At 41.0% G+C, this 27,970-nt stretch overlaps 1 protein-coding gene across 2 annotated transcripts; it reads right to left on the minus strand.

The window, feature by feature from the left end:
• Positions 1-6,298: 6,298 nt before the first annotated feature.
• Positions 6,299-22,634, minus strand: LOC139389381 (long-chain-fatty-acid--CoA ligase ACSBG2-like). 2 transcript variants are annotated; one of them, XM_071136100.1, is made up of 15 exons: positions 22,410-22,634; positions 19,789-19,863; positions 19,380-19,654; positions 16,459-16,730; positions 15,241-15,329; positions 14,673-14,793; positions 14,014-14,094; positions 13,514-13,663; positions 13,076-13,243; positions 12,698-12,879; positions 11,854-12,087; positions 11,409-11,626; positions 9,912-10,051; positions 9,477-9,720; positions 6,299-6,994 (listed from the first exon to the last, which is right to left on the minus strand). In XM_071136100.1, exons 2-15 carry the CDS (start codon positions 19,851-19,853, stop codon positions 6,909-6,911), a joined length of 2,325 nt encoding a protein of 774 aa, XP_070992201.1. In that variant the 5' UTR covers positions 19,854-19,863; positions 22,410-22,634; the 3' UTR covers positions 6,299-6,908. The 2 variants fall into 2 exon arrangements, with proteins under 2 accessions (XP_070992201.1, XP_070992202.1); XM_071136101.1 differs by lacking the exon at positions 22,410-22,634 and adding an exon at positions 22,021-22,040 and having other exon boundaries at positions 6,318-6,994.
• Positions 22,635-27,970: the final 5,336 nt, after the last annotated feature.

The following is a 27,970-nucleotide window of genomic DNA, read 5'->3' on the forward strand; positions in this document are numbered from 1 at the left end:
AAGTCAGGAATGTCGGTGTTCTGCCATGGCCAGCGAAGAGCCCGGATCTCAATCGCATTGAGCACGTCTGGGACCTGTTGGACCAGAGGGTGAGGGCTAGGGCCATTTCCCAGAGAATTGTCCGGGAACTTGCAGGTGCCTTGGTGGAAGAGTGGGGTAACATCTCACAGCAAGAACTGTCAAATCTGGTGCAGTCCACGAGGAGGAGATGCACTGCAGTACTTAATGCAGCTGGTGGCCACAACAGATACTGACTGTTGACCCCCCTTTGTTCAGGGATACATTATTACATTTTTCTGTGGAACTTGTTCAGTTTATGTTTCAGTTGTTGAGTCTTGTTCTGTTCATACAAATATTTACACATGTTAAGTTTGCTGAAAATAAACGCAGTAGACAGTGAGAAGACGTTTCTTTTTTTTCTGAGTTTAGTTGCCTTGAATGTAACTCCTCAAACATGCTCCAGCTGCTACTAACTGCTAATCAGCTTCCACACCTGTTTTCACTCTCCTTAATCTCCACTACCACCCTACTTAAACCTGACCAAACAAGTAATTTCATCATCTCAGCCTAATGACGTCTGCATGATGATGAACCATATCATACCGAGTCAACACCTCCAGTTCCTTCATCTGCACCCCTTGGCTTCATACGGTCCATTCTCATGTCCCCACTGAATCCTTGTTCTCACATCCATTTCCTCAATAAATATGTATTTAGCAAAGTGTCATGCTGTTTTTGGATCCACTGGACAGACAGGGCAGTATCTGGTGAACCAGGCTCTACAGCAGGGTCACTGCCATTGTCGGGAACCCAGGGACATTGACAATGCAACATGAGAAATTAAAGGCAAATAAAGTAATGAGCTGTTACTAGTTACTCCATGTTACCTAAATGTATTTACACTGGATTCAACCAAATGTTGAAATGTTTTAATTCACACAAAATGTGTGATGTGGAGATGTGCAGCATGGATGGTTTATTTGACCCTGTAAAGACACAAGCTACATTTGGGTGACTTGAATTAAGCAAACATTTAAAATGGTAGAATGAGTCATTGAAGGTATAGGGCTAGGGTGTCAAACATACGAATCAATCAATCCAAAACTGTCATAAATGATTGTTACAAAAATAAAGTTGCACACTCTAAATATGTTCCCAACAATGTAATGGGTATAACCACGCAGTGCCTTCTTCAGATTTATAATTATTTTAATACAGTTTAGTTACTTTAGTCAGCACCTCTTCAAAAAAAATGGGTGTTCATCAGCATATTATTCTTAATTGGATCAGTGATTGTTGCCACATGGGGGCATTACAGTATCATCAACTGTAACTAATGTGTGTGTATAACTTTTTCATATGGTGTAAAAAGAAATGTTCCATTTTGTAGTTATTCATTAATGATAGTCAGATATTATTGATTCAATGTTTAATTGAATACTGTAATACGTAAACACATTTTGAACATAATAATGAACCCATGTTAACCGAAGTAGGTCAGCATTCTTCTGCGTGTCGTTGATAATGGGTTCCTGGTGCAGGTGTGAATGTTGGCCAATAAGGAGCTCACTGCTCTCTCGATGGATCATTTGATTGACCCATTACATAAAATCATCTCTTTGGGGATTTGGCTTATATTCAACCTCAGAAATAGCAGTTGCCTATCTTGCTGTAAGCACATAAGGGATTTAACTCCGTACAATCAGTATGCAGCCATCAGCCATCTTTCCCCACAAATAAAATGCTAAATTACTTTGACCAGTCGTTGATTTGATCAATTTGTCTGTTAAAATGTTGTTTGACAATTGGCCAAATTCTCTTTCTCCTACATTGGCCTTGACGCCTCATAAACTACAAGGACACTGGGTTGAAACCAAACGTGAGAACAGCAGTCAGTCTGGTTGACCGGGCTAGTGGCCTGGAGGGCTTTGAGAGGACATTCCTTCAAATCTCAACTGGCCCTTACTGTCTGTCACTCACACCACTGACAGTCGTTACCCCCTAAGCTTTTCTTCCCACTGTAGTTAGGTTCTGAAAGGAGTGGATAGGTGTAAACTGTATATGAATAGAAAATAATTGTGAAGCTTAATTTCAATTGCTCCTCCCTGTTGCACGCAAGAAATGTCCATTTCCACTGGCACAAGGGGATTTATGGCTGATTTAAGGTGAAATCGCCAACCCTGTTTGCCAACCCTGTTACTTTATTTGGTACTTAAAAGGCACTTACTACAGTCAATTTTTTTCTAGAGATGGCAACACTTGTTTATATTAAGTTGATCATGTGCTCTATATGAAATAATTTTAAAATGAGGTGAAATCAAGTTTCTTTTCACAAAGTTACACATCTCAAAAGGCACCAAATTAGTGGAACAACCTATATATTACTTACCTACCCAATCCTGTTGGATCTTTGAGGGGAAAAGTGGTCATTTTAAAAACTCGTGATAATTTGATGGTAATTCTAGTGTTAATAATTTGAGACCTATTTGTGTGGAACCTCCACGTTTATGGCTTCAGTTCTTAGAATTAGGAACTTTGCCGTGGGTTCCTGTAGTTTGGTGACATCCATAGGTTCAGATACAGTGCCCGAAGAAGACCAACCAGTGGTTGGTGTCACTGTTTGCAAATACGGTGCATTCAGAAAGTATTCAGACTCCTTGACTTTTTCCACATTTTGTTTTGTTACAGCCTTATTCTAAAATGGATGAAATTGCAAATTTCCCCCTCAATCCACACACAATAACCCATAACGACAAAACAAAAACAGGTTTTTAGAATTTACATAAGTATTCAGAGCCTTTACTCAGTACTTTGTTGAAGTACCTTTGTCAGGTATTTCAGACTTGAGTCTTCTTCAAGCTACAGGGTGGCAGGTGATTAGTGATTAGAGCATTGGGACATTATTTGAAAGGTTGCTGGATCGAATCCCTGAGCTGACAAGTTAAAAATATGTCGTTCTGTCCCTGAACAATGCAGTTAAGCCACTGTTCCCCAGTAGGCCGTCATTGTAAATAAGAATTTGTTCTTTACTGACTTGCCTAGTTAAAGTTCAATTAAAATGTACAAAATTAAATCCTTGATGAAAACCTGCTCCAGAGCGCTGTCGTGTCTTTACTATCATTAAACTGAAGATTAATCTTTATCAAATGACTCTCTGTAATTATTATTACGCGATTAAACTGATTCATCATGTAACTGTAATTAACTAGGAAGTCGGGGCACCAAGGAAAATATTCAGATTACAAAGTTTTCCTAATATAACTTTTCAGATATTTTCATATCTGATCAATAGTCTTCTGATTAATGAATTCTTCTTTACCTCACGTTAATCTCATTCCTCATTCAATCTGCACGAATCCAGTCTTAACTATGAGTGATCCATACATCAATTGTCTTAAAATAATTTATTTACTAACTAAGTAATTCACAGAAATGCATAAACAAACAGTAGATAGTTACAAGGAAATGATAACGGAGTTTCCCTAGTGGGATAAACCGGCAACGTGGCTTGGTGTACAAAAGGGGAGTGGGGGTCAGCTGAGAAGTCACTACAGAGTTGATAATTATAACAATTGAAATGCTAATCCTTTGCACATGAACGCTCACTCATTCGGGAACAATTGCAATCAACATATATATTTACGCTCAGTGTGTCGTTGGGGTCTCTGTTAAAAATGTGTTTCTGTTGGAGAGTGTCCATCCTCTCTCTCTCTCTCTGTCGTGGTTAGAATGGATAGTTCAGAGCGACATTCATTCATGTCGTTATGGATAGATGATTCGGCAGTTGTCGGTCTTCGCGTTCAATGATACTGAATTCGTAGCTGCAGACTAGTAATTCATATCAAAGACTTGTTCTTATTCTGTCGGTATCAATAGTCTAAGAGTTTAACCACGTGGTATGGTTAAAAGATTCAGCCATCTACTCAAACCTTGGCCCTCTCGTTATCGAGGTAAGCTGGTCAGCAACCTTTGTCCTCTCGTAACTGAGGGAAATATGGTCTGTTGAGAAATTCTCAAAGTGGGGTTTTTATTCGGAACATTGAAAAGGACTGTCTCATGACGCCTGGTCCTGTCTGTGCCAGTGGGGGCCAAGGACTTAGTGAAACTTTTTAGGAAATTGGAGTTCCCTTCATTAAACAGTTCAAAATCACATTACACAATTTTACAAACAGTATCATCCTCACTCATTCATCTTATACAACAATTAGATGTAAACCTCATATCTGAGGCTATTATATGAAGAGCGTTATGGTAATGTTGCCGTATTGTCTCCCATGAGTTTCACAAAATTGTACCAAACGGACCAGTTCGTAGCTGGATTCTTCACCGATCTTTTATACCTTCTCCAGAACATAAATGTTGTTCGGTTCTCCAGTTCTGTGAGGTGGAAGAAATTCCTTTGTTCTCTATGAAAATTCACTATGTCTCTATACTGTGGCCATGAGGAGATAATCTCCTCCAGGAATTTACGACCTCTCTCTGACCACATCAGCCTGGGTGTAGGAGACAGGGAGAGGGGGATGGGCTTGCTGTACCCAAAGAGGGCAACGTCATGACAGCGCTCAGGACCTCAGACTGGGGTTGAAGGTTCACCTCCCAACAGGACAATGACCTTAATCACACAGTCAAGACAACGCAGGAGTGGCTTCGGGGCAAGTCTCTGAATGTCCTTGAGTGGCCCAGCCAGAGCCCAGACTTGAACCCGATCGAACATCTCTGGAGAGACCTGAAAATAGTTGTGCAACGACACACCCCATCCAACCTGACAGAGCTTGAGAGGATCTGCAGAGAAGAATGGGAGAAACTCCCCAAATACAGGTGTGCCAAGCTTGTATTTTTTGTCATTTTATTTAACCTTTATTTAACTAGGCAAGTCAGTTTAAAAAAAAAATCTTATTTAAATGACGGCCTAGGAACAGTGGGTTTACTGCCTTGTTAACAGTGGGTTAACTGCCTTGGCAGAACAACAGAATTTCACCTTGTCAGCTCAGGGATTCAATCTAGCAACCTTTCGGTCACTGGCCCAACGCTCTAACCACTATGCTACCTGCCACCCCAGGATCTCTCTGTACTTTGCTCCTTTCATCTTTCCCTCGATTCTGACTAGTCTCACAGTCCCTGCCGCTGAAAAACATCCCCACAGCATGATGCTGCCACCACCGCCCTTCACCATAGGGATGGTGCCAGGTTTCCTCATGACCTGACGTTTGGCATTCAGGCCAAAGAGTTCAATCTTGGTTTCTTCAGACCAGAGAATCTTGTTTCTCATCGTCTAAGAGTCTTTAGTTGCCTTTTGGCAAACTCCAAGTGGGCTGTCATATGCCTTTTAGTGAGGAGTGGCTTCCGTCTGGCCACTCTACCATAAAGGCCGGATTGGTGGAGTGCTGCAGGGATGGTTGTCCTTCTGGTTGGTTCTCACATCTCCACAGAGGAGCTCTGGAGCTCTGTCAGAGTGACCTCCAATGCCTTAGAATATTTTTGCTACCCTTCCCCAGATCTGTGCCTCGACACAATACTGTCTTGGAGCTCATGGCTTGTTGTTAGCTCTGACATGCACTGTCAACTGTATAGACAAGTGTGTGCCTTTCCAAATCATGTCCAATCAATTGAATTTACCAATACAATTTTAGAAACATCTAAAGGATGATCAATGGAAACAGGATGCACATGAGTTCAATTTTGAGTCTTATTGCAAAGGGTATAAATATTTATGTAGATAAGATATGTTTTTATTTTTTTTAAACTTGCAACAATGTCTAAAAACCTGTTTTCACTTTGTCATTATGGGGTATTGTGTGTAGATGAATAGGGAATTATTTGTATTTAATCCATTTTAGAATAAGGCTGTAATGTAACAAAATTAGGAAAGAGGGAAGGGGTCTGAATACTCTACCAAAGGTGCTTCAACAAAGTACTGAGCAAAGGGTCTGAATAGTTATGTAAATTAGATATTTCAGTTTTTTTTTTTATCTAAATTTGCAAAAATTTATAAAAACCTGAATTTTGCTTTGTCATTATAGGGTATTGTGTGTAGATTGATGAGAAAGACAATTCAATACATTTTCGAATAAGGCTGTAACGTAACAAAATGTGGAAAAACTCAAGGGGTCTGAATACTTTCCAAATTTACTGTATGCAGCTAGTATAAAGCCTCTTCACAAATGGTTTCTATCAAGTCATAGCTATCACATCACTGGCACCTTTCTCTGATGAGGAGATTTTTAATTGCTGTTCCAGTGAAAAAACAGACACTAAATTGGACAGCAGCAAGGTGTGTGTGAGATACTACCAAAGTTACTTTTTTTGTCCAGAAGAGCTTGTTGGCTTGAAATCGTTTCTGATTTTATTGATCAAGTTCATTTAACACATAAACATTTACATTTCAAAATTTCTTCATGTACACAGAAAAGCATTGGGTAAAATTCCAAACAATTGTTGTGATTCATAGTATTTTTATGGAATCAAAAACATAACATTAATGGTAAAATAATATGTTTCAGTATCATTGTCCTTTACTTAAAGTGATGTGTACTATATTGCAGTGCTAAATGATTGTCCTTGGTATGTCCTTAGAGTCTCCTTGAGAGAAAATAAGTGTTTTTTTGCAAACATATATTTTACAAATAATAAAATAAAAGTCTATGACAGTGATACGACTTTGAAAGTATTGCTACGGTTGCAATTACAGTTTTTTTTAAAAACCAGAAGCACAAACTGCTTGCACAGTTGTGGACACTAGATTTGGCAATGATGATTATATGGTTTATTTACAAAAAAGTGCTAATATCGTTGCTGTGTAATCTTATGTGCATAAAAACAGCTTAAATATTGACATAGAGCAGATATATTTGATAGGTCAATAACTACAACAGTTGTTGTAGTTCTCCAGTCCTGTTTGAGTGCCTCTGTTACTCTTGTGCCATTCCATAAATAGCATTGATTTTCTCCTGGAACATTTTGACAACAACCCCCCTCTTTAGCTTCATGGTAGGTCCTGGAGAGAATATTAAAGAAAGAAAGGGTATTCAACCAGACTTACTGTGCTCTCAAAATGAGTGTCCCCTCTTTCCTGTGCTCCAATCACATTTGATGTACTCAACAGCTTGGAAGAAAGATTATATCATGCAATGGTATCCAGAGGAATGTTGTTTAGTTTGAAACAGTCACATGACTGCCTCGTCAGATACGGTACGTGATAAACATTACTGGTAAAACATTCATTTCAGATACCGTATGTGATTAACTTCAGATATTGTGCGTGATAAACATTACTGGCAAAACATTTACTTCTCTCTTGACGTTCTTTGTAAAAGTGTGTCAAATTCTGAAAAAGCAAATTATCTATTGAAAATTACATACAGTAACATCACAAGACTAGCTTTAGTTTAACAATCTAAGTTAGTTTAATATACAGTACTATCAAAAGTTTGGACACACCTACTCATTCAAGGGTTTCTCTTTATTTTTACTATCTTCTACATTGTAGAATAATAGTGTCAACAATACGAAATAAAACATATGGAATCATGTAGTAACCAAAAACGTCTTAGACAAATCAAAATATATTTTATATTTGAAATACTTCAAAATAGCCACCCTTTGCCTTGATTACAGCTTTGCACACTCTTGGCATTCTCTCAACCAGCTTCATGAGGTAGCCACCTGGAATTCATTTCAATTAACAAGTAGCCTTGTTAAAAATTAATCTTAATGCGTTTGAGACAATCAGTTGTGTTGTGACAAGGTAGGGGTGGTATACAGAATAGCCCTATTTGGTAAAAGTCCAAGTCCATATTATGGTAAGAACAGCTCAAATAAGCAAGGGGAAATGACAGTCCATCATTACTTGAAGACATGAAGGTCAGTCAATCTGGAAAATTTCAAGAACTTTGAAAGTTTCTTCAAGTGCAATTGCAAAAACAATCAAGCGCTATGATGAAACTGGCTCTCATAAGGACTGCCACATGAAAGGAAGACCCAGAGTTACAGTACCTCTGCTGCTGAGGATAAGTTCATTAGAGTTAACTGCACCTCAGATTGTGGCCCAAATAAATGCTTCAGAGTTCAAGTAAGAGACACATCTCAACATCAACTGTTCAGAGGAGACTGTTTGAATCAGACCTTTATTTAATTAACCTTAATTTAACTAGGCAAGTCAGTTAAGAGCAAATTTGTATTTACAATGACGGCCTACCCAGGCCAGGACGATGCTAAGCCTATGGGACTCTCAATGACGGCCTGATGTAATACAGCCTGGAATAAAACCAGGGTCTGTAGTGATGCCTCTAGCACTGAGATGCAGTGCCTTAGACCACTGCGCCTGTCACGACTTCCGCCGAAGTCGGTCCCTCTCCTGGTTCGGGCAGCGTTCGGCGGTTGACGTCACCGGCCTTCTAGCCATCGCCGATCCACTTTTCATTTTCCATTTGTTTTGTCTTTGACTTACACACCTGGTTTCAATTCCCCAATTACCTGTTCATTATTTAACCCTCTGTTCCCCCATGTTTGTATTAACCCTCTGTTCCCCCTCTGTTTTTGTATTGCATTTATTATATGTTGAGTAAAATACGTTTACACCAGCTACACACAGACTTCCTTACAGCGCCACTCGGGAGCCCGATGGTCGAATTGCTGCAAAGAAACCACAACTAAAGGACACCAATAAGGAGGAGACTTGCTTGGGCCAAGAAACATGAGCAATGGACATCAGACTGGTGGAAATCAGTCCTTTGGTCTGATGAGTACAAATTTGAGATTTTTGGTTCCAACCGCAGTGTCTTTGTGAGACGCAGAATAGCTGAAGGGATGATCTCTGCATGTGTGGTTCCCACCGTGAAGCATGGATAGGGAGGTGTGATGGTGCTTTGCTGGTGACACTGTCAGTGACTTATTTAGAATTCAAGGCACACTTAACCAGCATGGCTACCACATCATTCTGCAGCGATACGCCATCCCAGCTTGTTTGCGCTTAGCGGGACTATCATTAGTTTTTCAACAGGACATTGAGCCAAAACACACCTCCAGGCTGTGTAAGGGGTATTTGACCAATAAGGAGAGTGATGGAGTGCTGCATCAGATGACCTGGCCTCCACAATCACCCAACCTCAATCCAATTGAGATGAGTTGGACAGCAGAGTGAAGAAAAAACAGCCAACAAGTGCTCAGCATATGTGGGAACTCCTTCAAGACTGTTGGAAAAGCATTCTTCATGAAGCTAGTTGAGAGAATGCCAAGAGTGTGCAAAGCTGTCATCAAGGCAAAGGGTGGCTACTTTGATGATTCTAAAATATAAAGTGATTTGTTTAAAACTTTTTTGGTTACTACATGATTCCATATGTGTGATTTCATAGTTTTGATGTCTTCACTATTATTCTATAATGTAGAAAATAGCCCCAAAAAATACAAATCCTTGAATGAGTGGGTGTGTCCAAACTTTTGACTGGTACTGTATATATTTCTCACACTGACTGACTCACCCAGTTCTCCCCCGGATATGGAGAAGTCTCTGTCCAAAATGACCCACTTCTGGACCCTCTGGGCGTTGGAGTTGGCCTTAGCATTTACTCGCTCTATGCCCTCCTGGATGGCCTTGTAAATAGCTGGCTCCTCACTGGCTATAATCTCAGAGGCCTTGGTTGCCATGACGCCACGCTGCTGGCAGAACGCCAAGGCCTCTGGGGTCAACTCGTCCGTTGGATCGCCGTTGTCGTCGACTACACACTACGGAAGGAGAGTGGGGTCAAAGGTTAGGAGTGATCCAGGAGTCTTTCTGAACAGAGCCTGGTTCCAGATCTGTTTGTGCTGTGTAATTCTATTTGAATTGCTTAATAATTCTTAAGCAATAATTCTAAAGTATGCCAATGAACATAGGAGTTGGCAATACAGTCCACATCTAATGTTTGAGGCCTTACTTTGAGTGTGAGCATCATAGAGAGGAATTTGAGCTTGTCTCCGAGCAACATGGCGTTGCTGATGATGGCGGTCTCTGCTTTCACTGCATCCTCAATGGGCACAGGTGGAATATTCTCTCCTCCTGCTGTTATGATCAGCTCTGCAGGACAAGATATGTCATACTTAGCTAGATATTTAGATCACAGATCTACATGATGTTCAATTATGATTATCTTGTATATCCAGGCTCAAGGTAGGAGATACCCTTAGGCACAGACTTAGGATCAGGGGAAGGTACACAAAATCGACCTTAGATCAGTGTCTTGAGGAAACAGCATCTTATTCATATCAAAACAGAACACTGGCAGGCATGTTGTGTAATGGCTATATACAGTACATCTAGAAATACATATTTTTTCTTTCTTTTTTATTTCACCTTTATTTAACCAGGTAGGCCAGTTGAGAACAAGTTCTCATTTACAACTGCGACCTGGCCAAGATAAAGCAAAGCAGTGCGACAAAAACAACAACACAGAGTTACACATGGGATAAACAAACGTACAGTCAATAACGCAATAGAAAATCTGTAAACAGTGTGTGCAAAGGAAGTAATTAGGTAAGGCAATAAATAGGCCATAATAGTGAAGTAATGACAATGTATCAATTAACACTAGAGTGATAGATGTGCAGATGAGGATGTGCAAGTAGAAATACTGGTGTGCAAAAGACCAGAAAAATAAATAAATATGAGGATGAGGTAGATAATTGGTTGGATGGGTTATTTACAGATGGGCTGTGTACAGCTGCAGCGATTGGTAAGCTGCTATGACAGCTGATGCTTAAAGTTAGTGAGGGAGATATAAGTCTCCAACTTCAGTGATTTTTGCAATTTGTTCCAGTCATTGGCAGCAGAGAACTGGAAGGAAAGGTGGCCAAAGGAGGTGTTGACTTTGGGGATGACCAGTGAAATATACCTGCTGGAGCGCGTGCTACGGGTGGGTGTTGCTATGGTGACCAGGGAGCTGAGATAAGGCGGAGATTTACCTAGTAAAGACTTATAGATGACCAGGAGCCAGTGGGTTAGGCAACGAGTACGTAGCGAGGACCAGCCAACGAGAGCATGCAGTTCGCAATGGTGGATAGTATATGAGGCTTTGGTGACAAAACGGATGGCACTGTGATAGACTGCATCCAATTTGCTGAGTAGAGTGTTGGAGGCTATTTTGTAAATTACATCGCCGAAGTCAAGGATCGGCAGGATAGTCAGTTTTACAAGGGTATGTTTGGCAGCATGAGTGAAGGAGGCTTTGTTGCGAAATAGGAAGCCGATTCTAGATTTAATTTTGGATTGGAGATGCTTAATATGAATCTGTAAGGAGAGTTTACAGTATAGCCAGACACCTAGGTATTTATTGTTGTCCACATATTCTAAGTCAGAACCGTCCAGAGTAGTGATTCTAGGCGGGCAGGTGCGGGCAGCACCTGCCCGCCTAGCATCACTACTCTAAGTACTATACCCTTTATCCTCCCTGTGATGAACAGGAAGTTGTCCTTGTCGTGCTTGCCCAGGTCTCCAGAGTGCAGCCAGCCCTCCTGGTCCAAGGCCTCCTCAGTCTTTTCTGGCTCGTTCAGGTAGCCCATGAACACATGACGCCCCCAGAAACAGATCTCACCATTCCCATCCTCGTCTGGCTTGTCCAACTTTGTCTGGCAGCCATTCACCACCTTTCCACAGCTGAGGACAACATCAAGATATTCTTTGTTGTTGACAGTTTGCTGTCAACTCTTTATACGGTCAGACCACAAAGCAAGAATGTATTAAATGTCACTTTTATATCTGATGGCTTATCGGTATCAATTCATGTTTTGCTATCACAGTGCTAGCTTTGTCAACTGCAAATTAATGAATGTAAACAGTCATTAAAAATTGTCAGTGGACATCCTAGTTTTCCAGTTGCTGACCTCATGATCTTGAAGTTATTCTCCCAGGAGATGGTGTGAGGGCCGGTGCTTTCACTCATCCCATACAGCTCATACAAGGGGAGGCGAAGGCTCATGAAATACTCCAGGGTCTCCCTGGTGATGGGTGCGGCCCCTGTTAAGCAGTTCCTGCAGCGGTCCAGGCCCATGGCCCAGTGAACCTTCTTAAAAACCAGGTTGTTTGCCAGCATGAAGCCCCAGGGCAACAGGTTCTCACTGGAATCCACAACAAACAAGGAGGAATGCCACACATGGTGTAAAAGATTAAAGAGATTCTCTGTTACCTTTGTATACTTTTTAAGCAGTAGTTCTGATAGTGGCACTCACGAGCCAAAAGCCGTCCCCGAAAATTGTGCACCACGTCATTGCTCGCTGTCTCTCGTTTTGCTGTGTGTGCATCTTGCTAGCTGTCTCTCAAATGGTGAGAGGCTGATTGGCTGAAACTCAAATTGCTAGGGGCCTGGCCCACAGGAAAATGTAGGGAAAATGGAGCTGCAAAGCTTCCAGTGAACAAACTAGGGGTTTGCTGGCTAATTGAGGTAAGACAGTAATTCTGCTCGTAGATTATGCATGTATGAACTAAACAAATTGACATATCCAGCCCAAAGCGGGAGGATTAAAAAATATTTACTAGTCGCCAAACTTGGCTGGAATTTAATTTAGTTTAGAATACAACAAAATGCTATTTGGGCATGAGTGAGGATGTATGTTTTTTATTGTTATTGATAAGATCATGTCTATGGGTGAAATTTGATGCATTGAAAATCTGCATTATTTCTGAAGTACGAGTTTGATTGAACAACAAGAACCTGAGCTAAATCCTTACCCATTCATGGCACTGTAGCTGGCTTGCAATCCGATGGATTTAGCCCAGTCTGCCACTCTTTTCCTCATACCAGAGGACTTGGCACCAATGGCTTTCATCTTCTCCTGCATCTTCTCCCACACACGGGGAACTCCCAGGAAACTGGTGGGGCGCACCTCTTTCAGAGTAGTCCCCAAAGAGCCCTATGAAATCATAAAGTTGCTGGTTATCAAGTCATATCAAGTTACTCCAGTCCAAGTTACTCCACTCCCACCCTTCCCAACCAAGTCAAAACCAAACCACCACAATTCAATCAATTGTTCCCAATGTAAATAGCATTTTGAATGGAAAGTAATGCACATCATCAATTTCTGTTATATAATAGTTATGGATTCTGACCTTCAGGGCGTCTGGTTCTGCGAAATACGTCACTGCTGCGAATCTCATGGCGATCCACATGTCGTTGACCTGGGCAGCTACATGGCTCAGGGGCAGGTAGCTCACCACCACCTCCTCACCATGTTTCAGATCTGGCATGGTGCCCACCGCATTTGAAGTCCAGGTGATCTGAGGAGAGAGTCGGTCACCACTTAGAGGAAAAACTATACGCTACTTTTTTGTTTGTCCTTACTAAAATACATGGACAAAATTGTGACTTTTTCACATACTGTATCCAGAGCACAGTGGCCACAGAGCTATCTCAACCATATAGTACTACTGTAATGTGTCTGAGGGAGCCACCACATTCTGTGAGGATGAGGAGAAGGCCAGCTGGTTACTGCAGTACAGTAAATGTACATGTAAATATAGAGCTTTTTCCTCAATAGGAATACTCACATTGTCATGACTCAGCATGACCCCTTTGGGGTTGCCTGTGGTTCCAGAGGTGTAGATGAGCGTACAACACTGGTTAGCCCTCTGACTGTCCACCACAGCATTCAGCTGTTCATCAGACACCTCCTCACCCAGCTTCATAAACTCAGCCCACTGTAGGAGGACAGAGGTTGAGTCGGTAACAACTGATTCACATTATAGAGCTAATCCGAATCGTACTGTGCTGGCTTAGATATTTTCTATTCACATTATCCTTTTCAGAAGGGTTCCAACAACTATGGTGGCTGTGTTAACAAAGCCAGCCCAGTGCAGCTCGACTTGGCTCTGTTTGCTCAGTAATGTGAATGGATTAACAGTCTCACAGTTACAGTGTAGGAAAGGAAATATTCTAGGAAATAATGTGTGCTACTAACATTTCTATCTATTAGGCAAATAAATCATGTTTTTTTTCCAGCTGGCTAAACTTGATCTTGTTTATAGATATTCTTTTGATAAAAACTTACAGTGTACAAGTTTGGCAGCTTCTGTTGCAGTTCATCCTTGTACTGAACAATAGCTTTCAAGTGTGGAAGCTTGTCCTTAATCTGAAAGGAATGGACAAAGTAGGAATTTTAGAATGAATCATTTTGGCACAAAAACAAAAAACATTTTCACTTGATCTACTTACAAATAAAACAGCACAGTAATGGATTAATTCTTTTTTATGTGTGTATATTATTTGCATAATTCTGTGCATTGGTTTTATGGCTATTGGTATTTTTCAGTTTTCTCCATATATTATTGTATACAAAATAATTGACGCATTTGTCTCACCCGTTTTTTAAAATCTATTGCACACCTACTGTATATTACTTGACAAGGATAAACAAACCAACATGTATTCATGTTTTCCTTATGTCTACTGTGTCATTTATTGTGATGTTAATGTGTCATATGTATTCAACTGACCGGATGTACATGCCTCTAGAGGTTATTTAAGTAGGTGTGTTTCACAGTGGTGTATCACCTGACGAAGATCCAACTCAGATCGAAACATATTTTTTTCTGCGTCTAATAAAATCACAATGGGAGTATACCAGAGTTGTGTACATTTATTTTTTTATTTTATTGGCAGACAAGACCAGGGGAACCGTATAGTTCAGTATGTGTTATGGGGTCTCACCTGGAGGATTTTGAGGAGCTGTTTGTGGTTCTCCACCACAAGGACATTGGCCTCACAGTTGTCTGCTACATACTGACATGCCTCGGGGGAGTTGGTGGTGTAGATGCCTGCAGCAAAACCCCTGGCACACAACACACATCAAACAACTTTCTTATTGAGGCGGTTTAGACTGTGATTGCTGTGTGCGATAAATACTTTCTATGAGGAAGCAGCTGGTTGTCCAAGTCACACATCATTTACAGTATGAACAATAGTATAGGGTAGTGCATGGTAAGATAGTGCATGGTAAGATAGTGCATGCTAGATGTATAATAATAGGGGCGGCAGGTAGTCTACTGGTTAGAGAGGTGAGCCAGTAACCGGAGGTTTGCCAGTTCGAATTCTGGGTCTGACGGGAAAATATTTGGCCTGCCGTTGTTCCCTTGAGCAAGGCACTTAACCCCCCACAACAACATCTCCCCGGGCACCCAGTGTGGCAGCCCCCCCGCATCTCTCCAAAAACATGTGTATGTACAGTATGTGTGTCTTTCAGAGGGGGTTAAAAGCAGAAGTCAAATGTTATTATTACCCAGCCAGGATACAGCCAATGTCTGAGATGAACCACTCTGGAGAGTTAAAGCCCAGAATACCGACACCATGGTAACGCTCCAGCCCCAACTACAGTAGAGAGAGGAAGAGAAAGAGTCCGAAAGAAACATTTATAACCAATAAGAATGTGGCACACTGCCTCATTTACTGTTGACCTACGTGATGCTTTGAAAAGTACTCCAGTTTATAGCCTCTCCTTGACACTGGAGACGTAACTTAAGCATTGAATCTAACACACCCAAGTGTTGGTTTTCACCAGCACCATTCTTACAAGGAGACAGACATGGCAATGAGAAGAAAAAGGAAATGATTTCTGCTGTGTAAACATTCATAATCCCCTTTCTCTGGAGGTAAAATTCTAAATAGTCCATAGCCCATCAACTAGATTCAGCCTTGAGACAATTTTTTAATTAAGCAATAAGGCCCTTAGCCGTGGTATATTGGACATATAAAACAACCCCCTGAAGTGCCTTATGGCTATCATAAACTGGTTACCAACGTAATTAGAGCAGTAAAAATACATATTTTGTAACACCCGTGATATAGCACGGCTGTCAGCCAATCAGCATTCAGAGCTCAAACCACCCAGTTTATAATGAAAAGTATGAAAATGTATGCACTCACTAATGTAAGTGGCTCTGGATAAGAGCGTCTGCTAAATGACTAAAATGTCAAATTTACAAAAATTAAAAATTATAAATAATTTGTAGACCGCAGATTGACTGCAAGAAGCCCAAAAAGATATGTTTGACTAAAACATCATAATTTAAAACCTTGCTTACATTTGTATACGATCACGCATCTCTCTATTATCTGTGGGAGATTTCTTTAGTTAATTTCACTTAGGGCTTATTTCCAACAATGAAAAAAGACATGTAATACTAATCTACATATATATTTTTTAGCTTAGAAAATTTGGGGGGCCAAATAAAACCACCCGCTGGCCAAATCTGGCTCAAATTTGCCAGTTTTCAGTGATGTTAACAGATCTTCATTAGAATTCACTGGCAAAGTTCAAAAATACTCGTACGCCTCTGTATTGATACAGACACTAAAAAATGCAGAACACATCCTGGTAAAAGTACATCATAACATGGAACTTTGAGAGATCCTTTTCCATTACATTCCATGCAAGCATAGAAAAGAGAACAACTAAAGAGCACAGACACTGACACAACAACTACACCAATAAACAGACCTTGAGGAAGCTCTTGGCCGCCACTCGGCACTGCTGGAAATACTCCCTCCAGGTCAGGGTGACCCACTGCCCCTCTTTCTTAGATGCCAGTGCAGGCAGGTCTCCGTAGTGCTCCACCGTCTCCAGGAACATCTGGTGGACGGTCATGGGGGCCTTGCAGCCCAGCCCTGTCTCAGTCATCCTCAGCTTGACCGCCTGATCCCTAAAGGAGCACCAGAGCTGCTCCGCTGGGGCCAGAGACACATCCAACAGCTTCAGGGGCACCGAGGCACCTGTAGTGAAATCAAATCAAATCAAACGTAATTAGTCACATGCGTCGAATGCAACAAGTGTAGACCTTAGTGTGAAATGCTTACTTACAAGCCCTTAACCAACAGTACAGGTCAAGAAGAGTTAAGAAAATATTTACCAAATAAACTAAAGTAAAAATAATAAAAAGTAACACAATAACATAACAATAACGAGGCTATATACAAGGGGTACCGGTACCGAGTCAGTGTGCAGGGGTACAGGTTAGAGGTCATTTGTACATGTAGGTAGGGGTGAAGTGACTATGCATAGACAATAAACAGCGAGTAGCAGCAGTGTACAAAACAAATGGAGGAGGGGCGGGGGGTCAATGTAATAGTCCGGTGGCCATTTGATTAATTGTTCAGCAGTCTTATGGCTTGGGGGTAGAAGCTGTAAAGGAGTCTTTTGGTCCTACACTTGGCGCTTTAGTACCGCTTGCCGTGCGGTAGCAGAGAAAACAGTCTATGACTTGGGTGACTGGAGTCTATGACAATTTTATGGGATTTCCTCTGACACCGCCTATTATATACAGTGGGGAGAACAAGTATTTGATACACTGCCGATTTTGCAGGTTTTCCTACTTACAAAGCATGTAGAGGTCTGTAATTTTTATCATAAGTACACTTCAACTGTGAGAGACGGAATCTAAAACAAAAATCCAGAAAATCACATTGTATGGTTTTTAAGTAATTCATTTGCATTTTATTGCATGGCATAAGTATTTGATACATCAGAAAAGCAGAACTTAATATTTGGTACAGAAACCTTTGTTTGCAAATACAGAGATCATACATTTCCTGTAGTTCTTGACCAGGTTTGCACACACTGCAGCAGGGATTTTGGCTGCCGCTGGGCAATACGGACTTTCAGCTCCCTCCAAAGATTTTCTATTGGGTTCAGGTCTGGAGACTGGCTAGGCCACTACAGGACCTTGAGATGCTTCTTATGGAGGCACTCCTTAGTTGCCCTGGCTGTGTGTTTCGGGTCGTTGTCATGCTGGAAGACCCAGCCACGACCCATCTTCAATGCTCTTACTGAGGGAAGGATGTTGTTGGCCAAGATCTCGCGATACATGGCTCCATCCATCCTCCCCTCAATACGGTGCAGTCGTCCTGTCCCCTTTGCAGAAGAGCATCCCCAAAGAATGATGCTTCCACCTCCATGCTTCACGGTTGGGATGGTGTTCTTGTGGTTGTCTTCATCCTTCTTCTTCCTCCAAACACGGCGAGTGGAGTTTAGACCAAAAGCTCTATTTTTGTCTCATCAGACAACATGACCTTCTCCCATTTCTCCTTTGGATCATCCAGATGGTCATTGGCAAACTTCAGACGGGCCTGGACATGCGCTGGCTTGAGCAGGGGGACCTTTCGTGCGCTGCAGGATTTTAATCCATGACGGTGTAGTGTGTTACTAATGGTTTCTTTGAGACTGTGGTCCCAGCTCTCTTCGGGTCATTGACCAGGTCCTGCCGTGTAGTTCTAGGCTGATCCCTCACCTTCCTCATGATCATTGATGCGTCAACAGTTGTTGCCTTCTCACCAAGCTGCTTGCCTATTGTGCTGTTGCCCTGACATATCTTATGAGCGTCAGAGCCGGTGTAGTAGGATTCAATCTCACTCCTATATTGACGCTTCGCTTGTTTGATGGATCGTCTGAGGGTATAGCGGGATTTCTTATAGGCGTCTGGATTAGTGTCCCACTCCTTGAAAGCGGCAGCTCTAGCCTTTAGCTCGTGGATGTTGCCTGTAATCCATTTCTTCTGGTTGGGATATGTGCGTACGGTCACTGTGGGGTCGACGTCATCGATGCACTTATTGATGAAGCCAATGACTAAGGTGGTATACTCCTCAATGCCATTGGATATATCCCGGAACATATTCCAGTCTGTGCTAGTATAACAGTCCTTTTGCGTAGCATCCATGTCATCTGACCACTTGTAGTATGGGGACAGCAGGGGCAGCAGTTTCCTGCCATCAGTGGTAGTTTATGAAGTAATCTCAGAGACTAGTATTCCCCTGCCCTGTCCCCAGTGGACCGCAGGCAGGTACAGAATGAGAATGTGTTCTCAGTGAACTTACTTTGTAAAATAAGGGTTAAATAAAACAGAAGTCAGGGTGTGTGCCTATTTCTGAGAATCAGACTGGACTATCTCTATCCCACCCTCCATCGCTGTCTCAGTGTGAAGCATAACCATTTGAACCCTCTTAACTAGAGCTGGGCTGCCTGTATCATATTGATTCAGAGAATAGAGGAAGCTATGGAATGTCCCTGCCTACCCACCAATCAGGTGGTGAGTGGTGAAACTGGCTCTGATTAAATAGAAAAGGTTGATTGATCAAAATCATGCAATGGGGGACAGGTAAATCATTTTCTTCCTCAAGAGATTAAATAACACATTTCTTCGAAGGTCAGAATAACTGTAACCTTGAACTGATTATGCTTTTAGGCACATTTCTGTCAACCTGTTCCACACGTTTCTTTATAACTGCTGTATTATTAACTACAAAACACAATCATGTTTCTCTTATAGGTGATAAACATCTGATCTGCTTCAGTTAATTAAGTTGAGTCCATATGCTATAAAAAAAAACATCTTAGCTCTACCTATGATCACCATAAACTGCTATTACCTGAGAGAGGATCCCATTGAGGTCCCTCTAGTCCGGGTGATCTGGGTGGTTTGGCTGGTGCTTCAGGTATGCTTGCTGGGGTTATCATTGCAGGTTCTACAGCAGCTGTCTCCTGGCTGTCTTTGCCCTCTCCATCTGACTCGGACTCAGAGTTTGGCTGTGGATGGTCTACTACTCCTCCATTGACAAGGGGACTGGAATGGTTTCTGTTCTGTTGGAGTTTGGAGACTGGTGGTAACTGCTCGGTTTCGCCAAGAGGAATGTCACTCACACAACTAGAATGAAGCACATGAAAATAAGATATGCTTTAAAGAAACACTCAGTCATAAAATACTGTACCATTATTTGGTGAATATTTAACTATAAACTGGTACTTCTGGTACTGGTACTTTACTATAAATCCACATACCTCTCAGAACTCTTCTCTATGACAGGAACCCCATTGAGGACAATGGGATCCTCTTGTTCAGACATCTTGTAATTGCTTAAATAAAAGACGGAAATTATCTACATTGGACGTGCAGAAACCACTAGATCATGATGAACAAGCTTTACATATCAAATTAATAAAATCTCTAAATAGTTTGTGTAAAGGCTCCTGATATTCTACTGATTCAAGAGAAAAAGTGTAACCTCCTGGATCTTTATATGAGTGGGTATTGCAACATGACAGCGTCAGGGGTAGTGTGTCAATAGCTGCTTAGTTCAATTGATAACGAATGGCGAAATTAAAGGGTTTGTACCAAAAAAACTGTAACCATTTGCAGGGCTTTTTCCGACCTTTCACTTAAATATAGCAGGTTACACCAAGACGGTTGATTTTTAAATTAGAAAGTGACTGAGAAAGAGCGGGTATTTCTGCCGAAAACCCCTTTTTTTGTCTTATCTTCAAAGGCAGATCTCAGTCAAGGTCCTGTACAGTAGTTATCTCCACAGGCACACATAGTAAATGTGTTGGTTTTGAACATGTCTCAAACACAACATAGGCCCAAAGCATGTAGTGCACACAGAGTAACATGTTGGGTTACTTGACCATGATACCTCATCATTATCTCCGACATGATGTCAATCAGCCTAAGATGAAAAATGTCAGTGAAATTATGCCATCTTGTGTTTTATCTTGAAATTGAAGACAATTTTCACACATATCTGCTCTAGTTTAGCTATGACAGTCATAATGATGACATGCCTTGAGTATACCATATTGCCAAGAAGCTGCTGAACATGTATGGAGAGAGAAAAATGGATGCGGTCACTTCAAATTCCAAACAAGCAGTTACAATATTGAGACAGAGGTCATAACAGTGACATAGCATTTTTCTCTGGTTCATGAGGACATTGTTTTGTTTCACCACTTCAACAAGAAAAGAACAGAAGATCCGTCCAGATAGATCAGATAACTATGGTCAAACTGTCTCTCTGCAAAAGTCAATCATAATTGCAAAACAATTGCCTAAGTTATGTGGCAAAGTAAACACTGAACTTTTGCACAGAATGCTGCAAACATGAAATAAATGAACTGAAATAAGATAAATTGGATAGAATCTTTATGCTCTCTTAAAGGATCAATGCACGCGTTTTTTTATCTCAATATCAAATCATTTCTGGGTAACAATTAAGCACCTTAACGTGATTGTTTTAAATTAGAAATGGTAAAACAAAATGAACAAAAATAGCTTCTTATCAAGAGCAATTTCTCAAGCAAGAAATTTGATAGGACTATCTGTGAATGGTCTAAGTGGGAGGGGAAAACTAAAAGCTAGCTGTTATTAGCAGAGAGGATTGGAACTCTTTCTTATTGGTCTATTTATTGCCTGGTGATGTCACCAGGGCAGGCAGGTCAACACTATCCCACAAAAACAGGCTGAAATTCCAGGCAGTCTTTTCAAACACTAAAAGGGCATATCATCAATTACACAATTTCACTGTATTAATCCAAACTCATAGCGTGTAAATATATATAAAACACAGATAAATCAAGTTTTTGACTGCACTGGGCCTTTAACAGATTACCTCTAAACAGGTAGCAAATTGACACAAAAATATCCCATTCTGTATCTATGTTCCTACATGAGCAAGGCCTCAACCCATCAAGTAATGAGCCGTCCATTTCAAATATTGAAATATATTTTAGTATGTGTGTATCTCTCCAGCTGCATCAGCTCTAGAGTGACCCAGGCTAGCACTGTTTGTGTTGGCTTTAACAAGACAATAAAGAATAAGCCTGAGCCTGTTGGCAAAACAATAAAACCAGAGGAACCTGCTTGTTTACGTTTAGTTCAAACATGTTTTTTTGCATGTGTGTCCTAAGATGTAGGCCAGGTCATGTTTGTTTGTTTGCTTTGAACACATGTATATATCTATATATAGATTAGGCAACCAATACATGCAGCTATTATAGGTTACCGGTCAAATTATTTTCACTCTGAACATGCCTCTGCCCCTGAAATTCAAACATTACATTGGATTTATACCGTGAAGGCTACTGTATCAGTACCAGAAAGCAATCTAAAAGTCAAAATCACAGTTACTCTTGGTTATAATGGTTAGACAATTACATGCAATTATAGGCAACTTAACACCTCCCAGTATCAGTCAATGATTTGCTGTAGATGCTGAATAAATAATCCTAAATATTCACCAAGGTTTATAATGCAATAACTGTCCAACTGCTTCAAATTGATTTCACAAACCAAGACAGACGGACCAATGTATACCAAGACGGACAGACGGACAGGCGGACAGACAGACAGGCAGACAGACAGACAGACAGACAGACAGACAGACAGACAGACAGACAATTGACCCTAGTTCCCCACTCTGACATGTGAGCAAGGACTGTAGGAACATGTTGCTAGAGCTGTCTGTGATTTGTAGATTGACGTGGTGGTCTGGCATATGAAAAAATAGCCTATCGTGAAAGAATTGTAAGCACACATAAACAAATGTATTAATTCATTCCAGAGTAGTAATATTCAGCAGAATATTATAATACCTTTCTATTGAATAAAGACAGAGCAGATATCCTACCTTGTTCAGAGACTTTGTTCAGACAGGGATAGACAGAGGCAGGTGCTATATGACATCACCTTGACAGGAGAGAGTGCAGGGAAAACTTGGATGGACCTCGATGTGATGTGCACAACGTGGGACTGTCACCCAGGACAGAAGCTGATAAGCCTGTAGAGGTATGTATGGGGAACAGTACTATCCAACTCAGGTCTGTATGCACTCTTACGTAATTTCCCCCACACCTGAGGGTCACATAGCTAGTTAACGATCCACCAGTAGACTTGAACAAAGGTTACCTTCTGCAGCAGTAGGTGCTGGAAACTGACAAGGAGGTTGTGTGGGGGGTAGCAGACTACATTACAGCCTATGGATCTAAGTTAAGCCTGTGTTGACATTGCTGTGCATGTTTACATGAATGTTAAAAAGTTTTAAGACACATTTCATGAGAAACATATTTCTGATTCTAAGAATATGAAGTAAAACCATCACTTTAGCTCAAGACACTGGTCATTTTGACTAGACTAAAGCAAGCTATTGTGTCAGCCCTTATCAGTTCTAAATCATGGGGATGTAACATTAATCGATATAGTAAGATAACTTCTGAAAGTTTATGAGAAAAGAAGAGACTTTGACCCACATACACAGATCTTTAATCTGTGGAACAAACATTGTGCAACAACAACTTGTTGTAATGTGAAACACCTGCGCATTGAAATAAGTGTAACAAATTAATGTCAACTAAATTGTTTTCTAAGATTAATATATAATATATATTGTTATTGACCCGTATTTAATTTCCAGTGGTTAAATTCTGTATTTTAGATCAAAGTATCAGTCTTATGTTGTGTCTTGAGGGGTGTTGGATTGTATGAGGTGAGAACTGCAATAATCTGAAGCTGGACATGGTGTTTTAGTAAATGCAGGTGAGAGTTCAACCACGTGCTCCAGTTATTCTGGGCAACAAGGTCATTTAGTCATACCACCAGTCACACCACACCTGCCCTCACTTATCATTGCCGCAGCAAGTCTGGAGATATGCCAGAAATATTAACAAGGCTACAATATCAAAATTGTACATAGCAACAACTATATATAGGCCAGACTTGTCTATGAAATTGGGTCCTGCTTGTGATATCTCATTTTTTTTGTTGCTTTAATTTTAAAAAAAAATACATTCAAAATATTTTTGTTTATTAAAAAAAAAAAAGTACATACAGGAAAACTGTACAATTACATTAATCAACAGCAGACTGAACACAGCAGTGCAGATCACCTCAAGATAAAAACGTAGTATTCAATATCTTTAAATATTAGCACTTCAAGTACTGGTGGGTAATAACATTCAATCTGGATAACGACACAAAACAAATCATATGGCTAGAGAAATGTATCGACAAATATTACGAAAACAAGCAAAACCCAAACATGACGGAGAGTAAACAAGGAGAACCAATCTCCAAAAGAAAACGTGAGTCCTCTAAACAAGGAGAACCAATCTCCAAAAGAAAACGTGAGTCCTCGATGGATACAGACGACTTAAGCTTTTCACCACCGGGAATCTGTTAAAATCAATAAATGACAAACTGGGAATACTTGAACTAGTCAGTAAAGATATAAAATAATTGTAGGCGAGCCTCAAGATGAGTGACGAAAAAGATGCGACAATAGAGAAACAAACAAACAAGCTAAAAAGGGACAGTCAAGAAGATTGAAATGGACGTTAATGAACTTAAAAAGGAGAACATCTTTCATCTTTCTGAGAAAAGCCTGTGTTCACTAGCACACGGTATATTTCCCAGAGTGGCTCGGTTGTGGGCGTGCTGGCAGCATATAGCGGCATGTTTGATTGTGCGTCAAGAATTCAGCATAGCAAGTTTGTATGAAGGTCTGGGTATTAAATGGGTAAATAGTTTAATCCTTTCTCAATTTCAGGAATTTATTCACAGGTAAATAATAATATGCTGTAAAACATTCTGGTGACAAACACACTTTGTTGCCCTGTTTCCAATCGTCCACATGGCTGAATCGTCCACATGGCTGGGAGAACCTATTCAAGCAAGTAAATACATTTTGAAAATGTAAAAAAAAAAATGATGCATTAAATATCACCAGCTGCCTAACTTCATATTAGCTAGGTATCTTGATGTATTTATCACTGTAAAAAACAACAACTCCAAATGCATTTGTAGGTAGCTAGCTGTCAAAGTGAGAGAGTAGGCTATTCTGGATAGGGCAGTAACTTTGAGTAGTTTCAGTCCATAGAAGTGATGACGGAGATAATAGTAACAATATTCAGTGCGGTCTCATTTTAGTATGATGAAGTCATAAGTCATATGATGATGTTTCTTGTGAGGTCTTTGGTCCTCAGATACAGAGAGCTGTGAAAGCCTGTCTGCAGATGAAGTGGTCCCAATGAAGAGCAGTGGTTCTTAGTCCTGGGGACTCAAAGAGGTGCACATTGTTGTTTTTGCCATAGCACGACAGAAGCTGATTCAAATGATCAACTCATCTTCAAGCTTCAAGTGGTATTTATGTATTAATTTGTGATGCTATCCTTGATGTGATCCTGCTATTGTCACATGCTACCAGTGGCGATTTTAGCATGTAAGTCTTGGTGGGGCAAACTTGTGATGCACGCCAGAAAAGCCACTACACATAAAAACATAGCTGATATGACTGACTTGCTTAAACAAATGTGGTTTCTAATGACAACTAAGATGTACAAACTTTGGCATAAGGGGACGACAAGCGGATAAGAGGCAATCCATAATTTCGATTAAGACATTAATGAGAAAGCGCCGACGGACGTAGTCAATAACTATTTGTTCAGCACTTTGAAACGTACAGCGTGTGATGAACACGATGGGAGACAGAGAGCTGGTTTCAAGCGCAGGGCGCAGCAGGTGTTTATTGGTAAAGGACCACAGGAGGAGGCAGGTAGCTGGGTCCAGGGGCAGGCAGAAGGTCATACACAGGGGGTCCAAAAAGGCAACAGTACAGGCAGGGAAAAGGCTAGTAACGTCATCCGGGAGATCAGGCAATAGCTTAATAACAGGAAATACGAAAGGCTAAGGTACAGGCAGGGAATAGGCAAAAGGCGTCGTTAGTGAGACAGGCAAAAATGATCATGCACGGGAGGATTACATTACAGGAAAAACAGCGCTCCGAATAGAAACAAACAATAGCTCACAATGATGAGGTGCAAAGAACTGAACTAAATAGTGTGTGATCATAACTATTCATCATGAACAGGTGATCGGAATTCAGGTAATTGGGATCTGGAGAGTGAGCTGTGTTCAGGGGATCTATGTCTTTGAGGGTGTGAGCTGGAAAGTGGGCTGGAAAGTGAGCAGGGAATCTACTATTTGAGAGTGGGAGTTGGAAGCAGACGTTACACAGCGACAGAATTCAGAACATTGGCCGTTATTACAGTGTTCTCCCTGTACAACAAGTCAAAATAAATGGGGCATATAAACAGACAATGAAAGCTCTTACAATATTCGATGATTACGTTTCTGTAAAACAGGTTATAGGCTATTTGAGCACCACCATGTTAGAACAGTAGACGAAATTAAGGGGAAAATAGACCAAATTATTAGGGTGAGGCACATTGAACGCCGTTTGGGTATTTGCTTGTCAAAAAGATAACATCATACAACACTATTTGATGCATTAAATAAGCTGTTTTAATAAAGCAATTATATTATAGAATGTTGTGTGTGCTGAATTTGCACGTGCAAGCCAAGCACCACAACTACTATCAGTAGCACTGTCAAAGTTGTACAAAAAAAGTTGCCAAACAAGCACACCACGGGCCACGAACAATGTGAAAATAGATCAAATTATTAGGGTGAGGCACATGGGCTACCAACAGCTTACTACACAACATGCACTTGGTATTACTTTCTTAGCTACAGTATACATTTCTCCCTTGCATAGTACATCATTTATGTAGCAGCATATGTAACCGATGTGAAATGGCTAGCTAGTTAGTGGTGGTGCGCGCTAATAGCGTTTCAATCGGTGACCTCACTCCATCTGAGACCTTGAAGTAGTTGTTCCCCTTGCTCTTCAAGGGCGGTGGCTTTTGTGGTGCGATGGGTAACGATGCTTCGAGGGTGGCTGTTGTTGATGTGTGCAGAGGGTCCCTGGTTCCAGCCCAGGTAGGGGTGAGGAGAGGGACGGAAACTATACTGTTGCAGTGATGCTGTTGACCCGGATCACTGGTTGCTGCAGAAAAGGAGGAGGGCAAAAGGGGGCGAGTGATTTGCAAGTAGATTGTCGACTAGAAGACAACTGATAATGACTGCTAGCTAAGATTTTGAAAGTAAGATGTTGACATGATCAGTCCAATCAAAGCTACTGTAGATATAACGTGATTTGATGTCATTCTGTAGCCAATGACCTTGAGCCTTCTTGGATGGGCACTTCTAATATAACTCCATGACAGAACCCAAGGGGAATTTTTTGTTCGAGCTCTAACCTTAGAATTGGGGATGACGTACTGTCCCATGAGTGACAGAAAACTGAGTCAATCATGACTATTTTCTGCTGGCTAGCAGAAAGCACGGAGCTAGGCTGAAATACCTGCATTTTGGAGCTGCCTTACTCAAGAAAGCAAAAAAGAGACCATGTTTGTATGCGGCTTTAAAATATATATATTGTTTGTTTTTTTTACCTAAAAGTGTGGCGCTCAAAACAGGTGGGGCTCTACACACACGTGTGTGCACATGCATCTATCTATCCAATGATATCATGATTTGTTATAAGGGATATTATACTTTAGTAATCCACAATGACCTAGTGATGTAAAAGTCAAATAATGACATTATCTTCCATATTCCTACAGATACCTTTTAACTGGAGATCCCTTCAAAAAGATTGCCAACAGTTACCGTGTAGAGCACTGCCAGATTGGGTGACCAGGTCCATCTCGGACTGCCTCCTGGGGAATTCAGGCGTGTGAAGGCTACCTGTGTCCTGCATAACTTCATACGAATGGACACGAGGACCAGGAGGGGATCTGCAGCTCGCCGCCGTGTGCCAGAGGAGAAGTCTGCTGCTCTGCAGGATGTTTCAAGGATGGTGTCCAACAACGCAGGAAGAGAGGCAATCTGTGTGCGGGAGATTTTCACCTCCTACTTCTTTGAAGAGGGTGCTGTTCCCTGGCAACACCATACACTACACTATGCACAACCAAAGGCTCTTCCATTTACTTAGCTATGTCAACTGCAGTTATTCAATTCCCAGTTTCTTTCCCTTTGATTTCTGCTTCTCGGGTGAGGGTACTGTTTAGGTAATGGTGTGATGTCTGTACAAAAACAAAACAGTCTATTTTAAGTCACTGTTGGGGTTTGTTTCCTTATTCCTTGTCAATCATTGGCTCATTGGTGAAATTAGCATTTTGACAATATCTTTAATTAAATCATTCAAAAACCTTTAATAATGCAATTGCAGACAGAAGTTGACAACAGGAACATAACGCATGTTTCCGAGTAAGTTCTGCAACATTTAAAAGGTCCCAAGTTATTTTATTAAACCCGAAGTCCAGCCCTTGTGATGTCACTGTATACGTCATT

Source organism: Oncorhynchus clarkii, chromosome 30 (assembly GCF_045791955.1).
Source record: "Oncorhynchus clarkii lewisi isolate Uvic-CL-2024 chromosome 30, UVic_Ocla_1.0, whole genome shotgun sequence".
Lineage (NCBI taxonomy): Eukaryota > Metazoa > Chordata > Actinopteri > Salmoniformes > Salmonidae > Oncorhynchus > Oncorhynchus clarkii.